The following is a 15,999-nucleotide window of genomic DNA, read 5'->3' as shown; positions in this document are numbered from 1 at the left end:
GTGAACCAGGATTAAGGGAAATCTTCATTTTCTCATTTTTTTTTCTTTTCTTTCTTTCTTTCTTTTTTTTTTTTTTTTTTTTTTTTTTTGCAGAGTGCTTATGTTTTCATGTAGATGTCTTTGTCTTCCTTGGTTAGGTTAAATGTCAAGTATTTAACTGTACTTGTTGCTGTTGGAATGGAATTCATTTTCTAAATTTTCCTTAGTGTTTCTTCATTGGTGTATGAGAACAGTACTGATTTTTTTGTGAACTGTTTACTCTATTGCTAGAGTGCTAAGTTTGGTTATTAATTCTACATGTTTTGTAGAAATTTTTAGATCCACTATGTAGCAAGTCATATCATCCATGTCTAATATTTTAATGTCCTTATTCCTTTCCTGTACGTATCTTTTTGTTCCTGTTTTTGTTCTTATGGTTGCTGTTGTTGGTGTTCTCTTGCCTGATTACTTTGGTTAAAGTTGCACTAGTTGTATGAGTCATGCTTGTCTTGTTACTAATTTTATAGTAAAAATTCTGTTTTTCCCTCTATAATATCATGTTGGAAGTAGGTCTCCAACAAATGACTTTTATCAGATGTTGATTAAGTTCATAATTACTCTAATTAAGGGACATTGGATATTTCAATGGCTTTTTCTGCATCTATTGAGATGATTGTATGATCTTTGTCTCAGCTACTCTTTATGCAGTGGGTTACATTTATTTATTTGTGTGTCCACCATCTTTGCATCCCTCAGATGTAGTCTACTTTGGCATGAAGTAGGGTCTTTCAAATGATTTGTTGCAATCTGTTCAACAATATTTTGTTTAGCATTTTTCACCTAGGTTCTTTAAAGGATTTGTATTGTAATTTTTGTTTGTTTGTTTGATTTTGGAACCGGGATAATGTTGACCTCCTGAATGTCTCTGGGAGTATTTCTTCATTTTAAATTTTACTAAAGTGTTGAGGAATGTTGACACTAGCTTGTCTGAAAAATTAGTAGAATTCAGCAGTGAAAGTATGAGGGTCTGTACTTTTCTTGATAGATTTTTGACTGTTTACTTTTTACCGTTGTCTGAAGGTCAGTGCCTGTTACTGGATTATTCTGGGTTTTTAAATATTCTCAGCTCAGTTTTAGTAATGTGTAAGTTTCTAGGATCCTATCTCAGATCAAAATGTTGAAAATACTTTCTCACACTCTGCAGATTATCTCTTGGCTCATTTGCGTACTTCCTTTCCTGTTTTATATTATATTATTTTATATTTATATTCCTGTTTTATATTATAAGACATAGTTTTATATTATCCCTTCTTAATCAATCTCTACTTTTCTTATTTGTCTTTGCAGACTCTATCTCCAAAATTGTCTCTATTGATATTTTGAAGCATTTCTGCAAGTTTTCTTATAATACTTTTGTACTTTCCAGTTTTACATGTAGGCCTTTGATCTATTTTGAGTTAGTTTTAATGTATAATGAAAGATAAGGGTTCAGTTTCATTCAGTATGTGAATATTAAGTTTCTACATCACAATTTATAGAAATAACAGTCCTTTCTGTAATGTATGTTTTTGTATCTTTGTCAACGATCAGTCGCCTTACATATTTGTATTGATTTGTAGATTCCCTGTTCTATTCCATTAGTTTACGTGTTAGATTTACGTTGAATCACATTGGATTCTTTAGCAGTTTCACAGCATGTTTTGAGTTGGTGAGTTATGATGTATATGAATTTCTCTTTTGTTCAGGATTGCTTGAGCTATTCCAAGTCTTTAGGGCTTCATACAAATTTTAGAACTATCTTTTCCATTTCTGTAAAGAACTATATCATTATTTTGATTGGGATTGCCTTATATCTGAGTTGTACAATATTTAAATTCTTTTAACCCAGAAATCTAGAGTATCTATTACTTTTTGTGTCATATTCAAATTGTTTTGTGTATTTTATGTTATTCACTTCAGAAATATCTTAGTCTTCAGATTAGAATTAATCAAAGTATTTAATTTTTTAAAAAAAGATTATAAATATTATTTTCTTGATTTCTTTTCAGCAAGTTTGTTATTGGTATATAAAATAATTTTTATTTTTCACATTTATTTTATATTTATATTATTACTGAATTCATTAGTTCCCGCCTTTGAAAAAATCTTTAACTTTCTGTACATATGAAATCATGTCACCTGCAAGTAGGGATAAGCTGATTTCCTCCTCTCCCCTTTGGATGACTCTTACTTCCTTCTCTTGCTTTGGCTGGGTCTTCCAGACCATTCATGAATAACAACGGGGGACAGGCATCCTTGCCTTTTTCCACAGATTGGAGGCGGTGCCTTTTGATTTTTCCCATTTTGTATTATGTTGCCTATGGGTTGTTGTACTGTTATCCTGTATTGTTTTGAGATGTGTTCTTTCTTACTTTTTTTTTTTTAGGGTTTTCCACATGAAGAAATGGAGAATTCAATGAGTGCCTTTACAGTGGCAATTTGAATGATCACAATTTTTGTTTTTCCTTCTGTTGGTATAATGAATTATATTTACTGGTTTGCATAGGTTGAAGCTTCCTTACATAGTTTGAATAAATTTTAGATCACAGTGTATGACCATTAGCTGTACTCTTGGAGTCAGCTTGCTGGTACTGTATTTAGATGTTTACATTAGTGCTCAGCAAGGATATTAATCTGAAGATTTACTTTTTGTTATATTCTGATATCATTTTGGTATCAGTGTAAATCTGGCATCTTAGAGTGATTTGGGAAGTGTTCCATGCCTTTCAATATTTTGTGGTACTTCGAACATCATTGATTCTTGCTTTCCTTTGGAGCTTCATAAAATTAATCTGAGTTGCCAACTAGTCCTTGACTGTTAATATTTTGATATAAAAGGTCCTTTGAAGCTCCTATTCAGAGCTGGGATCTCGTTGGCAGGAGCAGGTCACTGGGGAATGGCCTAGAATGGTGCATTATCACTCTTGGCTCCTCCCTCCTCTCTCTGTTTCTGGGTTTACTTGAGATGAATTGTTACCCTAGGCCAAGCCCTTCTACCTTTCTGCCTTGAAGTCAGCCAACTTAGGACGGAATAAAGTGGAAACTGTGAGCCAAATAAACATCTGTACAAATTAGACAGATTTGAACAGGACAACAATTTTAGAAGCTCACTTTATTCAGGTCATGGCTGTTGAGTAGGATGTCCCAGCAACAGCAAATGACTTATACATCTGTCTTCTTTTTCTAAAGATTATATTGTAGATGAAGTACTATTATTACTCATTTTTCTGTTCATTTTTTATGTATATAGGGTTCAATATTAGTCGGCTTTTGGATCCTAAAGTTTATTAATTTCTATGTTGGCTTCTAGCTTTTTTGTTTTGGGGTAGAGGATTATTTTGCTTTTTTGTTTTGTTTTTGGTACTAAGAATCGAACTCACAACCTTTGCTTGCCAAGTAGGTTCTTATGCCACTGAGCTAAATCCCCAGCCCCAGCATATAGTTTTTACATACAGTTTTTAGTGTTTCTTTCTGTTTCTGAGTTATCAGTTAGACTACTGACTTTTTAATCTATGTTTTACTGGAGTCTTTTGTCTTAATCTAGGTGAATGTTCACTCTTTCAAATAGCCAGTTACGTGATTAAATGATATGTACATTATTTCCACACATTCTATTTCATCCTTTTCTACTCTACTTTTTATTATTTCCTTCTTTCTAAAAGTTTTGATTTGTTTTGCTCTTGATTTACTAGTTTCTTTGTATATTTCATTAAAGGGTTTGAATTATCTGTTATTTTTAAGGCAAATATTTCTTTCTAAAATTGTATAAGATTGCTTTTTTGGATTCCATGGATTCTTTTATGTTGTGTTTTCATTTTCATAATTTTCAAGAATTTATAAAATTTCTCACTGATCATCCAGGCACAGGTGGTTCAATTTTCATGTATTTGTACATTCTATAAAGTTCTTGTGATATTTGCACCTGTTCAATTGTAAAAGCATGATACAATTTCAATACTTTTGATCAACTGAGATACTATTTTGTTGGTTTAAGTGTGTGACCTGCCTACTAAACCAAATGTACTTCTATTAGTGATTTAAATCTGTCTTTTAAAATATAATAATGTTCCCTTTACCTAATTTGATCATTATGGTTTAGATCAAAAATGATCACACTACTGATGAGAATATAAATAGGCATAGCAATTCTGGAAAATAATGTGAAGATTTCTGTAAAACTAAAAACTGAATACTAAAAACAGAAATACTATATGACTGATCAGTCCCTCTACTTTTTTTTTGGAGATTGTGATTTTTTAAAATTCTATTTTTAAAATAGTAAAAATTCAACAGAACAGGACAGAACGAGGCCAATTGACACAATGCAGTGAAATTGCATTGTAGGATACTGCACAGTAGGATACTGGGATGGTAGTAATAGGTGCTATGGTATAGCTCATTATCTTCACAACAGTTGTCCAGTCAATGAGATATAGTGAAATCAAACCAAAAACAGGATATTATAAAACCACTTGAGAGTATTGAATAGAACAAACAAAACAAAACAGTGAAAACAATCTTTGCCTTCAAACAGAAGATAGAACAAAATCTCCTATATTTGCTATATTGCATATGGTCATCCTCCCAATAGATGCTGAGACATCTATCCCCAGTAGCTAGGGGCAGGGGGTTTGATTCTCAGCCCAGTAGCTGAGCCTACAGTAGGTTTATGGGAGGTACTGGTTCTTATCCTGTCACATGCTGGGGGTGCCTACCAAGAGGGGTAGGTGGGTGAATAAACGACATAAGTCCCACCATGGCCAGATCTCAGTAGCGCTAGTTCTCCTCCTGGCCCATGCCTGGATGCTTATAAGAGGGTGGGTGAATAAACTGCCGAAGTCCCACTGTGGCTAGATTTTGAGAGCACTGGATAACTCTCACTTCAATATCCACAGTAATTTTAAAGTTTGCTTCAGAATAGAGATCTGCACTCCTATATTAACTACATCTTTATTCACAATAGGCAAAACAAGGAAACAACTTAAATGTAATTTGACAGATGAAAGGTTAAATGTATTTATGCATTTAACAAAAAGATCTTGCCATTTGCACAACATTGAAGAACCAAGAAGAAAGTATTCTTAGTGAAATAGGAAAGACACGGTGGACAAACACCGCATGATTCTGCCTACATGAAGAAACTAAAAGAAAGAATCTCATAGAAGCAGAGAGTATGATAGTGTTTTCCAGGGCAGGGAATGAGTGGAATGAGGAATTGTTGTTCAAAGGGAAGAAAGTTTTAATTATATTAAGTGAGTAATTTCTGAATACCTACCATGAAATGTGATGTTTATAATTAGCATTACTGTGCTGCATAGTTAAGTTTTTGCTAAGAGGTAGACTTTAAATCTTCTTAATTTTTAATGTTTTTAAACTTGTACATGTTTTCAGTATACAATGTTTAGTTTCCCTGCAGTACTTGGTACATATATATGACACATCTTAATTCCTTTTTTGTCCCTTTTCCCTTGTTATCCCCACCCTGCATCTCTTGATCCTCACATGCTTTCATGGAGGGTGGGCTTTTCAGAGAAGAATGAATCTAGAATTTGTGACTGACTCAGGGTCCAATGCTAGGATTAAGGGTGTGAGTACTACACCCACCCTAGGGTGCCTGGCCTGCATACCCTATAAGAGACAGAAAGAGGCTTATTCCTTCCATTTCTTGTTTTTGCTCTCTTCTACCACTATGAACTATTGTCCCTCTGTCATGTGCAGCTCTGTCTTGCAGCCAGCTGGTTATGAACTGAAACCTCTACAAACTGTGAGCTAAGTAAATCTTTCCCCCAGGGTAAAAAAGAAAGAATGATCACTAAAACTCTCCAACGGAAAGAGGTGGAGCTTTTGAAAAATGACTGGATTCATTTCGGGAATACAGCTGACTTGTTCTTAGAAGATGACACATAACTGGATTAAGGTCACTATGGGAACAACCTGGAAAGGCGTATCTCTCTTGCAGACTTCTCCTTCCTTTCTCAATTCCTGGTCATCCAGGCCATACTGATATGACCGCCAAGGGGTTGTCCTGAGCTGGAACTCTGTACAAATTCACTTTCAGAAAGCATACCTCTGCTAAGAAGAAAGCTTTTAAGGGAGGAAGTCTAACTTAATCATAACATTCCAACTATACCCCCAAAAGTTACACACCTCTCTTTATGTCACTCTCTTCTTTGACTCACTTGGTCATTGAAATCGTACATTCTACAGGTCTGTTTAGGTGTTTCTTAAACAAACAAAATAACATACCAGGATAAATAGAGACAACTCATTGTTGCTACACCAACACATATCAGACCTAATTATTCCTAACCCACAAGTGAAGACATTTCAGATTTATAATTTTGCTTAACATAAGAAAATATACTATTTATAACAAAAAAATGTTATAATCCCTGCTACAAATTTTTAAAGATTCCAGAGTTTCTCAAAGTTCAAAGTCTCTTTGAAGATACAGGCCAAATCTTAGTTGTGAGACTGTGAAAATGCAATACAAGTTATGTAATCCCCAGGTGCAGTGGCGGAAGGCAAGTATTTCCATTCCAAATTGAGAAGGGGAATAGAAAAGAACTGAACCAAAGCCACTTTAAAATACAGCGTGGCGTCATCAAGCACTGTTGAGTCATATCTGGCATGCAAGGCACACCGTGGTAAAATGTGAGTTCCAAGAGGGTTGACTGGTGCAAACACTATGACATTGCTGATTGCAGCCCACATAGCCTTTCTACTGAGTTGCTCCCCTCAGCCTGTAGCTTTCTTTAGTAGAGATTTCACATTCCTACTATCTTCAACTTCCTGTGATTGCTACTGTACCTTTGGTTTTATTCCCACAGGTTTGTATCTTCCGCTCTCAGGCAACTGCTTGGCCTCACCAGCCTTTCACTGAAATCTGCACAGACGTTTCTTTAACCCACAACACTCAGAGCTTGCATGTTCATAAAATCAGCATCATACCAAAGAAACCTATCTCTGCTCTCAGTAGAACTAGTGTCCAAAGACTATTAAACCATGGTTGCAGCAGATGGTAGGTTTCTTTAGTACTGAACACAGTAAAATGAAGCACAGGCAACTCATTCATCATAAGGCCATTTTAAGAAAGGGACCTAGGGAGTGGCCATACCAAAAAAAAAAAAAAAAAGACTGACATTTTTGCACGCATGAGCCTCTGGGGGCTGAGGCCTTGCTGATGTTCGAAATACTCTTGCAGCATTTTCCTTTCTTATTCTGGAAAAACTACTTTACTTCTGTAAAAAGGAAATAATCTCTTTAGTACCCTTGAGTTTTGGTCTCAATTTTACCTATGCTATCTTCTGGGCCAAATTTTACTCTTTTTAAATTTCTCTGATCTGGCTTTGGTCTCTGATTCTTACTGTAAATCTGGCTAATGGCAACCAGCAGTACCTATGCCACACCCTGAATGTTGTGCCTCTTTGAAACTTTTCCTAACAGATTGATTAGTCCACAGTGCTTAATCTCACTGTCTCACAATAATTTCAGGTCTTGGGTAAAATATAGACAAATTTTATGCCAAAGTGTAAAACACCTGGCATATAGACCAAAGTCATTGGAGTCTCTATTCTCCACTGAAACTCCCCAAATCTGATGATGATTATCAGCATTTCTGGCAGCATTTGATCTTTTGACCTCTGACAAGAATCAAGAATAAGGATCTACTAAGAATATTTTAGAATGTATCTGAAATTCTTACTATACACCTTCTATAAACCTGTTTCAAAGGCTAGAAACTAGTAGGCCAGATACAATCACAACAACAGCCCACTTTCTCAAGTAGTATTCTTTTATATTAATCAGTCTTCTTGTCACTGGAACATAACATGCAACTCATGAAACATAAGGTGACTTAATTTAGCTCATGTTTTAAGAAATCTCATTACATGGTCAGCAGGCTTCAAGATAATAACACTATGGCAAGAGGGCATGATGGAGCAAAGCTGCTTAGTTCATAGTGGTGGGAAGACAAAAGCAGAGAAATAGTGCCAGAGGGAAACAGGTGAAGGACCACATGCTGTACCTATGGTCAGGCCACTACAACACAGTGTTATGCATCAGGAGTGCATTCTACTAACTTCCTGTTTCTCTTTTGTTTTGTTTTATTTTATTTGAAAGAGGATAAAGCTGAACAAAATAAACAGAATAAAGCCAATCAGAACTATTTTCAAAATAGTTGCTCACACCATGTGAAATAATAAAATCAAACAAAACAAGACAGAAAAAAAAAACCAAAAACTAACACAACAATGAAAACAATACGGTAATTCAAAACAAAATAATAGGAAATAACAATGATTATCATCTTCCCTGTCACTTTCACAATATCCATTGTACATTTTGGGACCTATTGACTCCTTCAGTTTTTTATGGAATGGCCATAACAGAATGCTCACCTATATCAGTTTGAAACATGTCTCCCATAAGCATGATCTCAAGTTGCATCCATTTAAATAAAGAGCCTTGAAATTATCCTTCTTTATAGTGAGAACCTTTCCATAAAAATATATCTTTCTTATCTATTCCGTGATTGATGGGCAGGACACCCCTGCTTTTGTTCTGGTTTTCTGTCTCATGGAACACTGTTTTATCTCCTTTGACTTTTGCTTTGTGAATTTCCTTTTGAGTTAAATGTTTTTCTTGTATACAGTGTATTGATGGATCTGGTTCTTGATACACTCTCGCTGTTTTTCCTTTTATTGGTGAACTGAGGCCATCTACATTAATGATGGTTATAACTTGCATGCGTTGGCTTGTCAGTGCCATGCTAACCTCCTGCTGTTGGTTCCCCACTTCTCCCCTCTATTCAACTATCTGCCCTGTTTGGCAGTCCCCTTCTGTTGCTTTTCCTGGAGCTGTGGTCATCTTTATTTTTCTCTAGAATATCCTTCAGCACTCTCTATGGGGTTGGTTTGGCGATCATGAATTCCTTCAGTTGTTCTGATTCATGGAAGTATCTTATTTTTCCATTAATTTTGAAAGATAGATTTGCAGGGTATATCAAAGCACTGGGTTGGAAGTTGTTTTCTTTTAGGATTTTCAACTCTTCACACTCGACTTGATGGTTTGTGTTGCAAAGGCTACCATGATTCTGATGAATTTTCTTTTATAGATGATCTGCCTCTTTTATTTAACAGCCTTTCATACTGTGTTGTGAGGAATATCTGAGATGTTGATCATTACACTTCTGGGTGTAGACTTATTTTGGTTATGGGTAGTTGTAGTTGTATATACCTTGTTTATCTGCATACCAAGTCTTTTCCCATGTTTGGGAAGTTTTCTGCTCTTACATCTGTAAATAGTCTTTTTATGTTATTCATGTTGATGCTTACTTTTTTGCTGATACCTATCATTCTTAAAATTTTTTATTTGTGTTGTCTTGCAGCCATTGTATTATTGTTTCCTGGTTCCTTGTTATTTTTAAGAGATTTTTCCTTTCGCAATCACTAGCTGCAATCCAGACTTGAAGGTCTGAAAGTCTTTCTTCAATCTCTTTTGCCAGTTTTTGCTGGAAGTTTTTAATTTCTTTGAATCTGTTTTATGCATTATATTCCTTCCTATGTGTTCATTCAAAGTTTCCATCATTTTCCTATGCCCTCTTTTTTATTTGTGTCTTCTCAAGATATGTTCAGTAAATCTTTCACGTTGTGATTTCTTTACCTGAGTTATTATTTCTGATGTGACTACTTCTATAGCCTCATTATTTGATTCTTTATTTCCTCTGCTATCCTTTCAGAGATCTCAGGTATGTGATTTCCATTGTCTTCTATGACTGTATCTCCTCGACTTGTTCTGTGTGGACTGTACTTCTGAGATTGCCTTGTGCTACTTCACTTTGAAATTTTCCTGACTTCCTTCTGACAAGCTGGTTGTGGAGTCCAAGGCACTTCCCACATTGGGCACCCTCCATGGTGTAGAACAATGGACCAGCCACCTGGGTTTCTCTAAACCCTGGTTCCTGGGGAGGCAGTGGGGCACGGGTGTGCAGGGATTCCAGGCCCATGCAACTACACTGAGGCTTCCTTGATGGACATACGTGTGTGGCTGTGCTGCTGTTGCTTCTCTTGGCCTGTGTGGCTAAACTGGGACTCCTCTAGTGGTGACAGATACACAAGGTGTATCTGGCTGTTTCTCCCTCCACACACTGGTTGAAGGCAGAAAACAAGCAACCCTTTGGTGGGAGGAGCACAGAAGCATGTCTGCTGTTTCTCCCTGCTTGTTCTGGTTCCCTGAGGAAAGCAAGCATCCCAGTGGCAGCAGGTGTGTAGAGGGGGTCTGGCTGTCTCCATTTCCTGTTTCTTAATCAAATGAAGCTGACATAACCATAGTAATGGTGACAATATGTTTTTTTATGACGGTAGTTGCTGTCATTTAATCTATACCATATCTTTCTTTTTTGCTGCATATTAGCTATACAGAGTTGTGGGGGTTACATGTTGGCATGGGTTTACATGGGTATAACATATTTTGTCATTACTGTTCCCTTTTGTTCCTGAGTCTACTAAGCCCCAAATCTTTCTCTAATAGTATTTCTTACAGTTTCAGATCATCTCTTTCTCTTTATAAAATTATTTTACATTCTTCATGTGAGATATTTGATGTTGTGAATTGTGTTTATTTCACCCAATCTGTGGGCTCCTGTTTCATTTTTATGTAAATTACAAGGCACTTTTATGCAGCATTTTCAATTTCTTCTTTAAATCTCTTATAATTTTTCTTGTAGATTGTTGTCATTCCATATTTAGGCTTATTTCTAAGGTTTTTTATTATTTGAGGTAAATATTAATGATGTTATTTTGTCATTTTTCCTCAGAAATTTTTTTCATTAGGATTTAGAAAAGCTACTAATTCAGTTTATGTTGTTTGCCTTACCACTTTGTTGAATTCTTAGCAGACTTAAGCATCTTCAGTGGACTTTAAGGATCTTTTACTGAATGATCCCACTGTCTATAGAGATAACTTGTTTTTTACTCCTGTCCTGTTGGCACCCAATTGCTTTGCTTTTCTTGCCTAGTTGCTCGAAAATTTAAAGTCATATAATTGAAAAACATAGCAATTTGGACACCATTATCTATTTCCAAATTTTTAGGAAAAATATTTCAGTTTTTACCCTTTCAATATGACATGGGAAGGCAGTGAATTCAAATTTATTTAGACATTTTTTTCAGTCTGCCAAAGCATCAGATGATGCCTACCCAGAGGCAGCAAGACCTTGTGCTTTCTACAGGATTACATAATACAACAGCAAAAAAAAAAAAAAAAAAAAAAAAAAAAAAAACCAAGATATTGAGAAACATGAACAAAGAAGAAAATATTCATGACAATTCTAGTCCTCATTTTTCTACCCAGACTGGCATGAAACTCATAGTGATACTCCTTCTTCCACTGGGTTCTGAGATTATAGATGTGCACCAATACATATGGCTATTAGAAAAATTTAAAATCAAATCTCTCATACATACATTCTATAGGAAATTAAACTTAGAATTTTTAGCAAGCGTAAAGAATTGAGTTTCAAATTAACTATAGGGTTAAAATACATAATTATCCCCAAGCTTCTTAGCCTTTCAATTCTGTTGGTCTTTCTCTGATACTTGTACCTTTTCTCTGGTTTGTCTTTTCTAGTTACCCAGATGTGTCCTTTCCATTCTGTTCTAATTTCTCTTCTTTTTATTCTTTTCCCAACAAAATTTGCTGCTCCACTCCTCCTGTCCTTTTTCTCTTCTCCTTCCCTTTTATTCTAATTATAATGGAAATCATTGAAAATTTTTATAAACAAATCTATTTTGATTTGTAAATATGCCAGCTCTTCTTTCTTCAAGTCCCCTGCAGGGCTCACTCTTTGGCATTTCTTTGCTATTTACTTCTTGTTATTCTCTGTTTTTGATCCTGTACCCAAATGAAATATGCTCTCACTGAAGCCAAGAAAACTGTCTAGTTTTTATAATTAGTGATTTCTGTTCATCATTATCATACATTTATTTTAGGTTTTAGCACTGTACTTCACCATGTCCTTTTTTGCAGTATTTCCTCGATTTATGTCCCCATTATTCAACTTTCAAATTTTCTTTCGGATTCTCTGATTTCTCCGCATAGTGTTTTTTTGGTCTCTCTCTTGTCTGTCTTTTGTTTGAGCATGGACTCCAGGTTGCAAAAGGAAATTAATTTCTTGCATGGAATTTTGGTTCTTAAATAGAAAACTAGGCAGACTGAAGGAATCTGCTGTAAAAATGAGCACGCACAGAATAAAGGCAACTAGTCAACGGCCAAAATTTTTTTCCCAATACCAGCACAGTGAAGGATGCCATGATGGCTGGGGAAAGTTCGAATGTCAAAGCTCACTATCAGTTCCATTGTCTGGTGCAGTACATGTTTTCTGGAGTCTATTCTTGTCTTGATTTCAATTCCAAAATTCCCTTTTTTCTTTGCTCCTTTGATTCCTGCTTTCCACATTCCAAATCTCTGATGGACTGATTCAACTTGCCAAGCCTCAATTAAATCTCTTCACTTGATATTCAACAATGTGAAGCATTTAAGTTTCTAGTTTTTGAGAAACTGAGTCTCCATTTTCAGTGTTTACATGGAAGCAAAGGATACAAACTGTTGTCCACCTAAAATTGCACACACAAATTTTATAAAGTGTTTAATCGAACTTGTAAGTTTATTTCCTGTCTATTTTTGTTTTACTTTTAGCATAATTTTCTAGGTCCAATGCCTCCCATAATATTATGTTCATAAATAACAGTTACACCAGTAATTGCATCTCATCTGGATTTTCAAATGATGTTTCTTCCACATAACTGCCAAAGAATTTGGGTTCTCATTCTCATTTTACACCAGTAATTGCATCTCATCTGGATTTTCAAATGATGTTTCTTCCACATAACTGCCAAAGAATTTGGGTTCTCATTCTCATTTTAATTCATCATGCAATTCTACTTCTTTTATTGACCGCTCTCTGCACACTTAATACTTCATGCAATCCTATTGGCTCTACGTTCATTTTGAGTCAATTCTTTTGGTCCACTTAATGTTTTAATACTTTACAAGCATATGAATCATGCATCATATTTTACCAAGCCGTATTTCAAGCTTTCACTGTTGAACTACAGAATCTATTTCTATGAATTAGTAATAAAGTTCCCCCCAGGCAATCAAGATGGAATCTGATTTAACATCCCTAGATAATGAAAAGAAGTTCCTGATTATTGTCTCAGAATCCTGATTCCACTCATTTCATCCTCTACTATATTTTCTATAATAACAACTATTTAAAAACTATCTCACCAGTCATTATGCCTTAAGAGGTTCATCGTGCATGGCTATTGCTGGGAGACTAAAGCTTAATGTCTTTCACCTGCCTTTCAGTTTATTTGATACCCTCGGATCTCTTCCTTGAACCTGAATCCACTTGTCAATTTCAGAATCTTTCTAGTGTTCACATACATTTAACATGTACTTAGAAAAGCTCTTCATTATACCTCTATTCATTTCTGAAATTTCAGTAAACTCAAATAACTGTTTCATTTCTTCAGGTCTCTCCAAATGGTTTCTAGTAATTATAGTTCAATAGATAAAATCTAAAGAAGTCATTGTTATAAGTGTATAATTTTATTTGAAGTTTCCAAAAATTTTTGCCCTATAAATACTTCAACAGTATTATTTTCTTTGCATTTCATTTCTAGGGACATCCATTGCCAACATGGAAAATAACACTGCAGCATTGCTGACAGAGTTTGTCCTCACAGGGCTTCCATATCAACTGGAATGGCAGATTGCCCTCTTCCTGGTGTTCTTTGCAATATACCTCACCACGATTGTGGGAAACCTGGGGCTCATTGCTCTCATCTGGAATGACTCTCATCTTCATATACCCATGTACTTGTTTCTTGGGAATTTAGCATTTGTGAATACTTGGTTATCATCCACTGTGACACCAAAGATGCTGGTAAACTTGGTAGCTAAGAGCAAATTGATATCGCTCTCTGAATGCATGACAAAATTTTTTTCCTTTGCAACCAGTGCCACAATGGAATGTTTTCTCTTGGCAGCAATGGCTTATGATCACGACATTGCCATATGCAAGCCTTTACTTTATCTGGCTATTATGACCAATACACTATGTATCGATCTATTAATTTTATCATTTGTAGGTGGCTTTCTTAATTCTTTAACTCATAAAGGACTTTTATTCAGATTAACCTTCTGTAACTCCAATGTGATACATCACTTTTATTGTGACATTATACCATTGTTAAAAATTTCTTGTACAGATCCTTCCATTCATTATCTAATGCTTTTTATTTTGTCAGGCTCAATTCAGTTACTCACAATTGTGACTGTTATTGTCTCCTATACATTTGTTCTTTTTACAATTTTAAAAAAGAAGTATCTCAAAGGCACAAGGAAAGCTTTCTCCACCTGTGGATCTCATCTTCTCTCTGTGTCTTAATATTATGGTAGTCTTGTCTTCATGTATATGCATCCTGCGTCTTCACAAGCAGATGGACAAGATATGATGGACTCTTTATTTTACACTGTCATAATTCCTGTGTTAAATCCAGTCATCTACAGCCTGTGAAATAAGAAAGTAATAGATTCTCTAACAAAAGCATCAAGGAGAAATGTTTAGATTTTATACTACAGTATATTTTCCTTAAAATAGTTAGAAATTCATGCAAGTTAGGTTCAGTTAACTTTTGGTACATGTTACCTTATTTAGCAATTACAGCAATCATAGTTTAAGTTATTAGTATCTGATAAACTACATTAAAGATTTGTATCTGTCATTCCGGATCATATAAGGAAGTTTAATTAGGTGTTTAAACTATGATGAATAAAAGAGGAAAACAAAAACATTTTGCAGACTCGTACGCTCTTCCATGTGATTTTACAAATGAATTTAGTGCTACGACTGTGTACGTCCTCTAATCATGACTTAAGTATGGTATTAAGTATGCAATATCATTAAGTATGCAATATCAATGCAAGTATATATGTTGGAGACTTACATCATGCTTGTTCCATGGTGGTAGCAGGTTTGTGTTCGAACAGGAAAATCTCATGAATTCTCTTGTCCATTGAAAGGTTGTTTATTCTCCTTGATCAGGAAATGGTGGGTTTCACTTTTGTAAGAATTCTACATATATATCACACTGAGAAATGAACAGAAATGGTAAGAATAAATAACAATAAGGAAGAAATTATAAATTGGGGCAGCAACAAATAATTAGAAGAGAGTCAGGGGTTTAGCTCAGCAATGTGGCAAGTGTGAGGTTGTGAGTTCAATCCCTGGTACAAAAAAAAGAAAAGAAAAGAAGATTAGAGTATACTTTAGTTCATTGTGTTCCAATCAGTAAGAAGAGAAAAGTTGTCTTTCCCTGACTATTAAGAATCTTTTGTTTCCAAGGATATGTTTTTATGTTGTTGGTTAATCTTAAAATCTTCATTAGCTTGGAAAGGTAACAGATTACATCGAAGATTAAATTTTGAGGATCTAGACAAGGAAAGTGACAGAATAGAAAGGAAATTGTCTCAGCCGTCTATGAATTTAAAAATTGAATTAGTAAAATACAAAAATTCATTAAATTTAAAGTTTGCGAAATATGAACTTTCCAATGACAAACTTTAACTTTGTATTACAAAAGTTAAAACAATGCTATTATGATAAGATCTCAAACTGTGCAGTGGGCGGTTGGAGACAGCGTGAAAATGAAAGAGTCAGAATGTTTTGTCCCTTGAAACTGGAGCAAACTAATTCTATAGTCTTCAAGTACAATAAATTATTCATTTTAGATCACCCCTGCATTTTCTCCCTCAATAATGAAATATTATAATCTCTATCTTTATTGCCTTTAAAACAGATTAACCACATATTTTTACTCTAAATTTTATTTTAAACAATCATTCAATCATATTTATTCTGATTTACTGATCACGCAGACATAATATTGATCAGAACCCATTAACTCATCC

General features: G+C 34.9%; 1 protein-coding gene across 1 annotated transcript; it reads left to right on the top strand.

The window, feature by feature from the left end:
* Positions 1-13,726: 13,726 nt before the first annotated feature.
* On the top strand, positions 13,727-14,656 carry LOC100723887 (olfactory receptor 5H8). The gene is given in 1 exon segment (XM_013145184.2): positions 13,727-14,656. A coding segment is annotated over 1 exon segment (930 nt).
* The last annotated feature ends 1,343 nt before the right edge of the window (positions 14,657-15,999 follow it).

The sequence above is a fragment of the Cavia porcellus genome, unplaced genomic scaffold (assembly GCF_034190915.1).
Source record: "Cavia porcellus strain 051 isolate PalLab524CR breed Dunkin Hartley unplaced genomic scaffold, mCavPor4.1 scaffold_15, whole genome shotgun sequence".
Taxonomy (NCBI): domain Eukaryota; kingdom Metazoa; phylum Chordata; class Mammalia; order Rodentia; family Caviidae; genus Cavia; species Cavia porcellus.
This window is presented reverse-complemented; position numbering and strand designations above follow the sequence as displayed.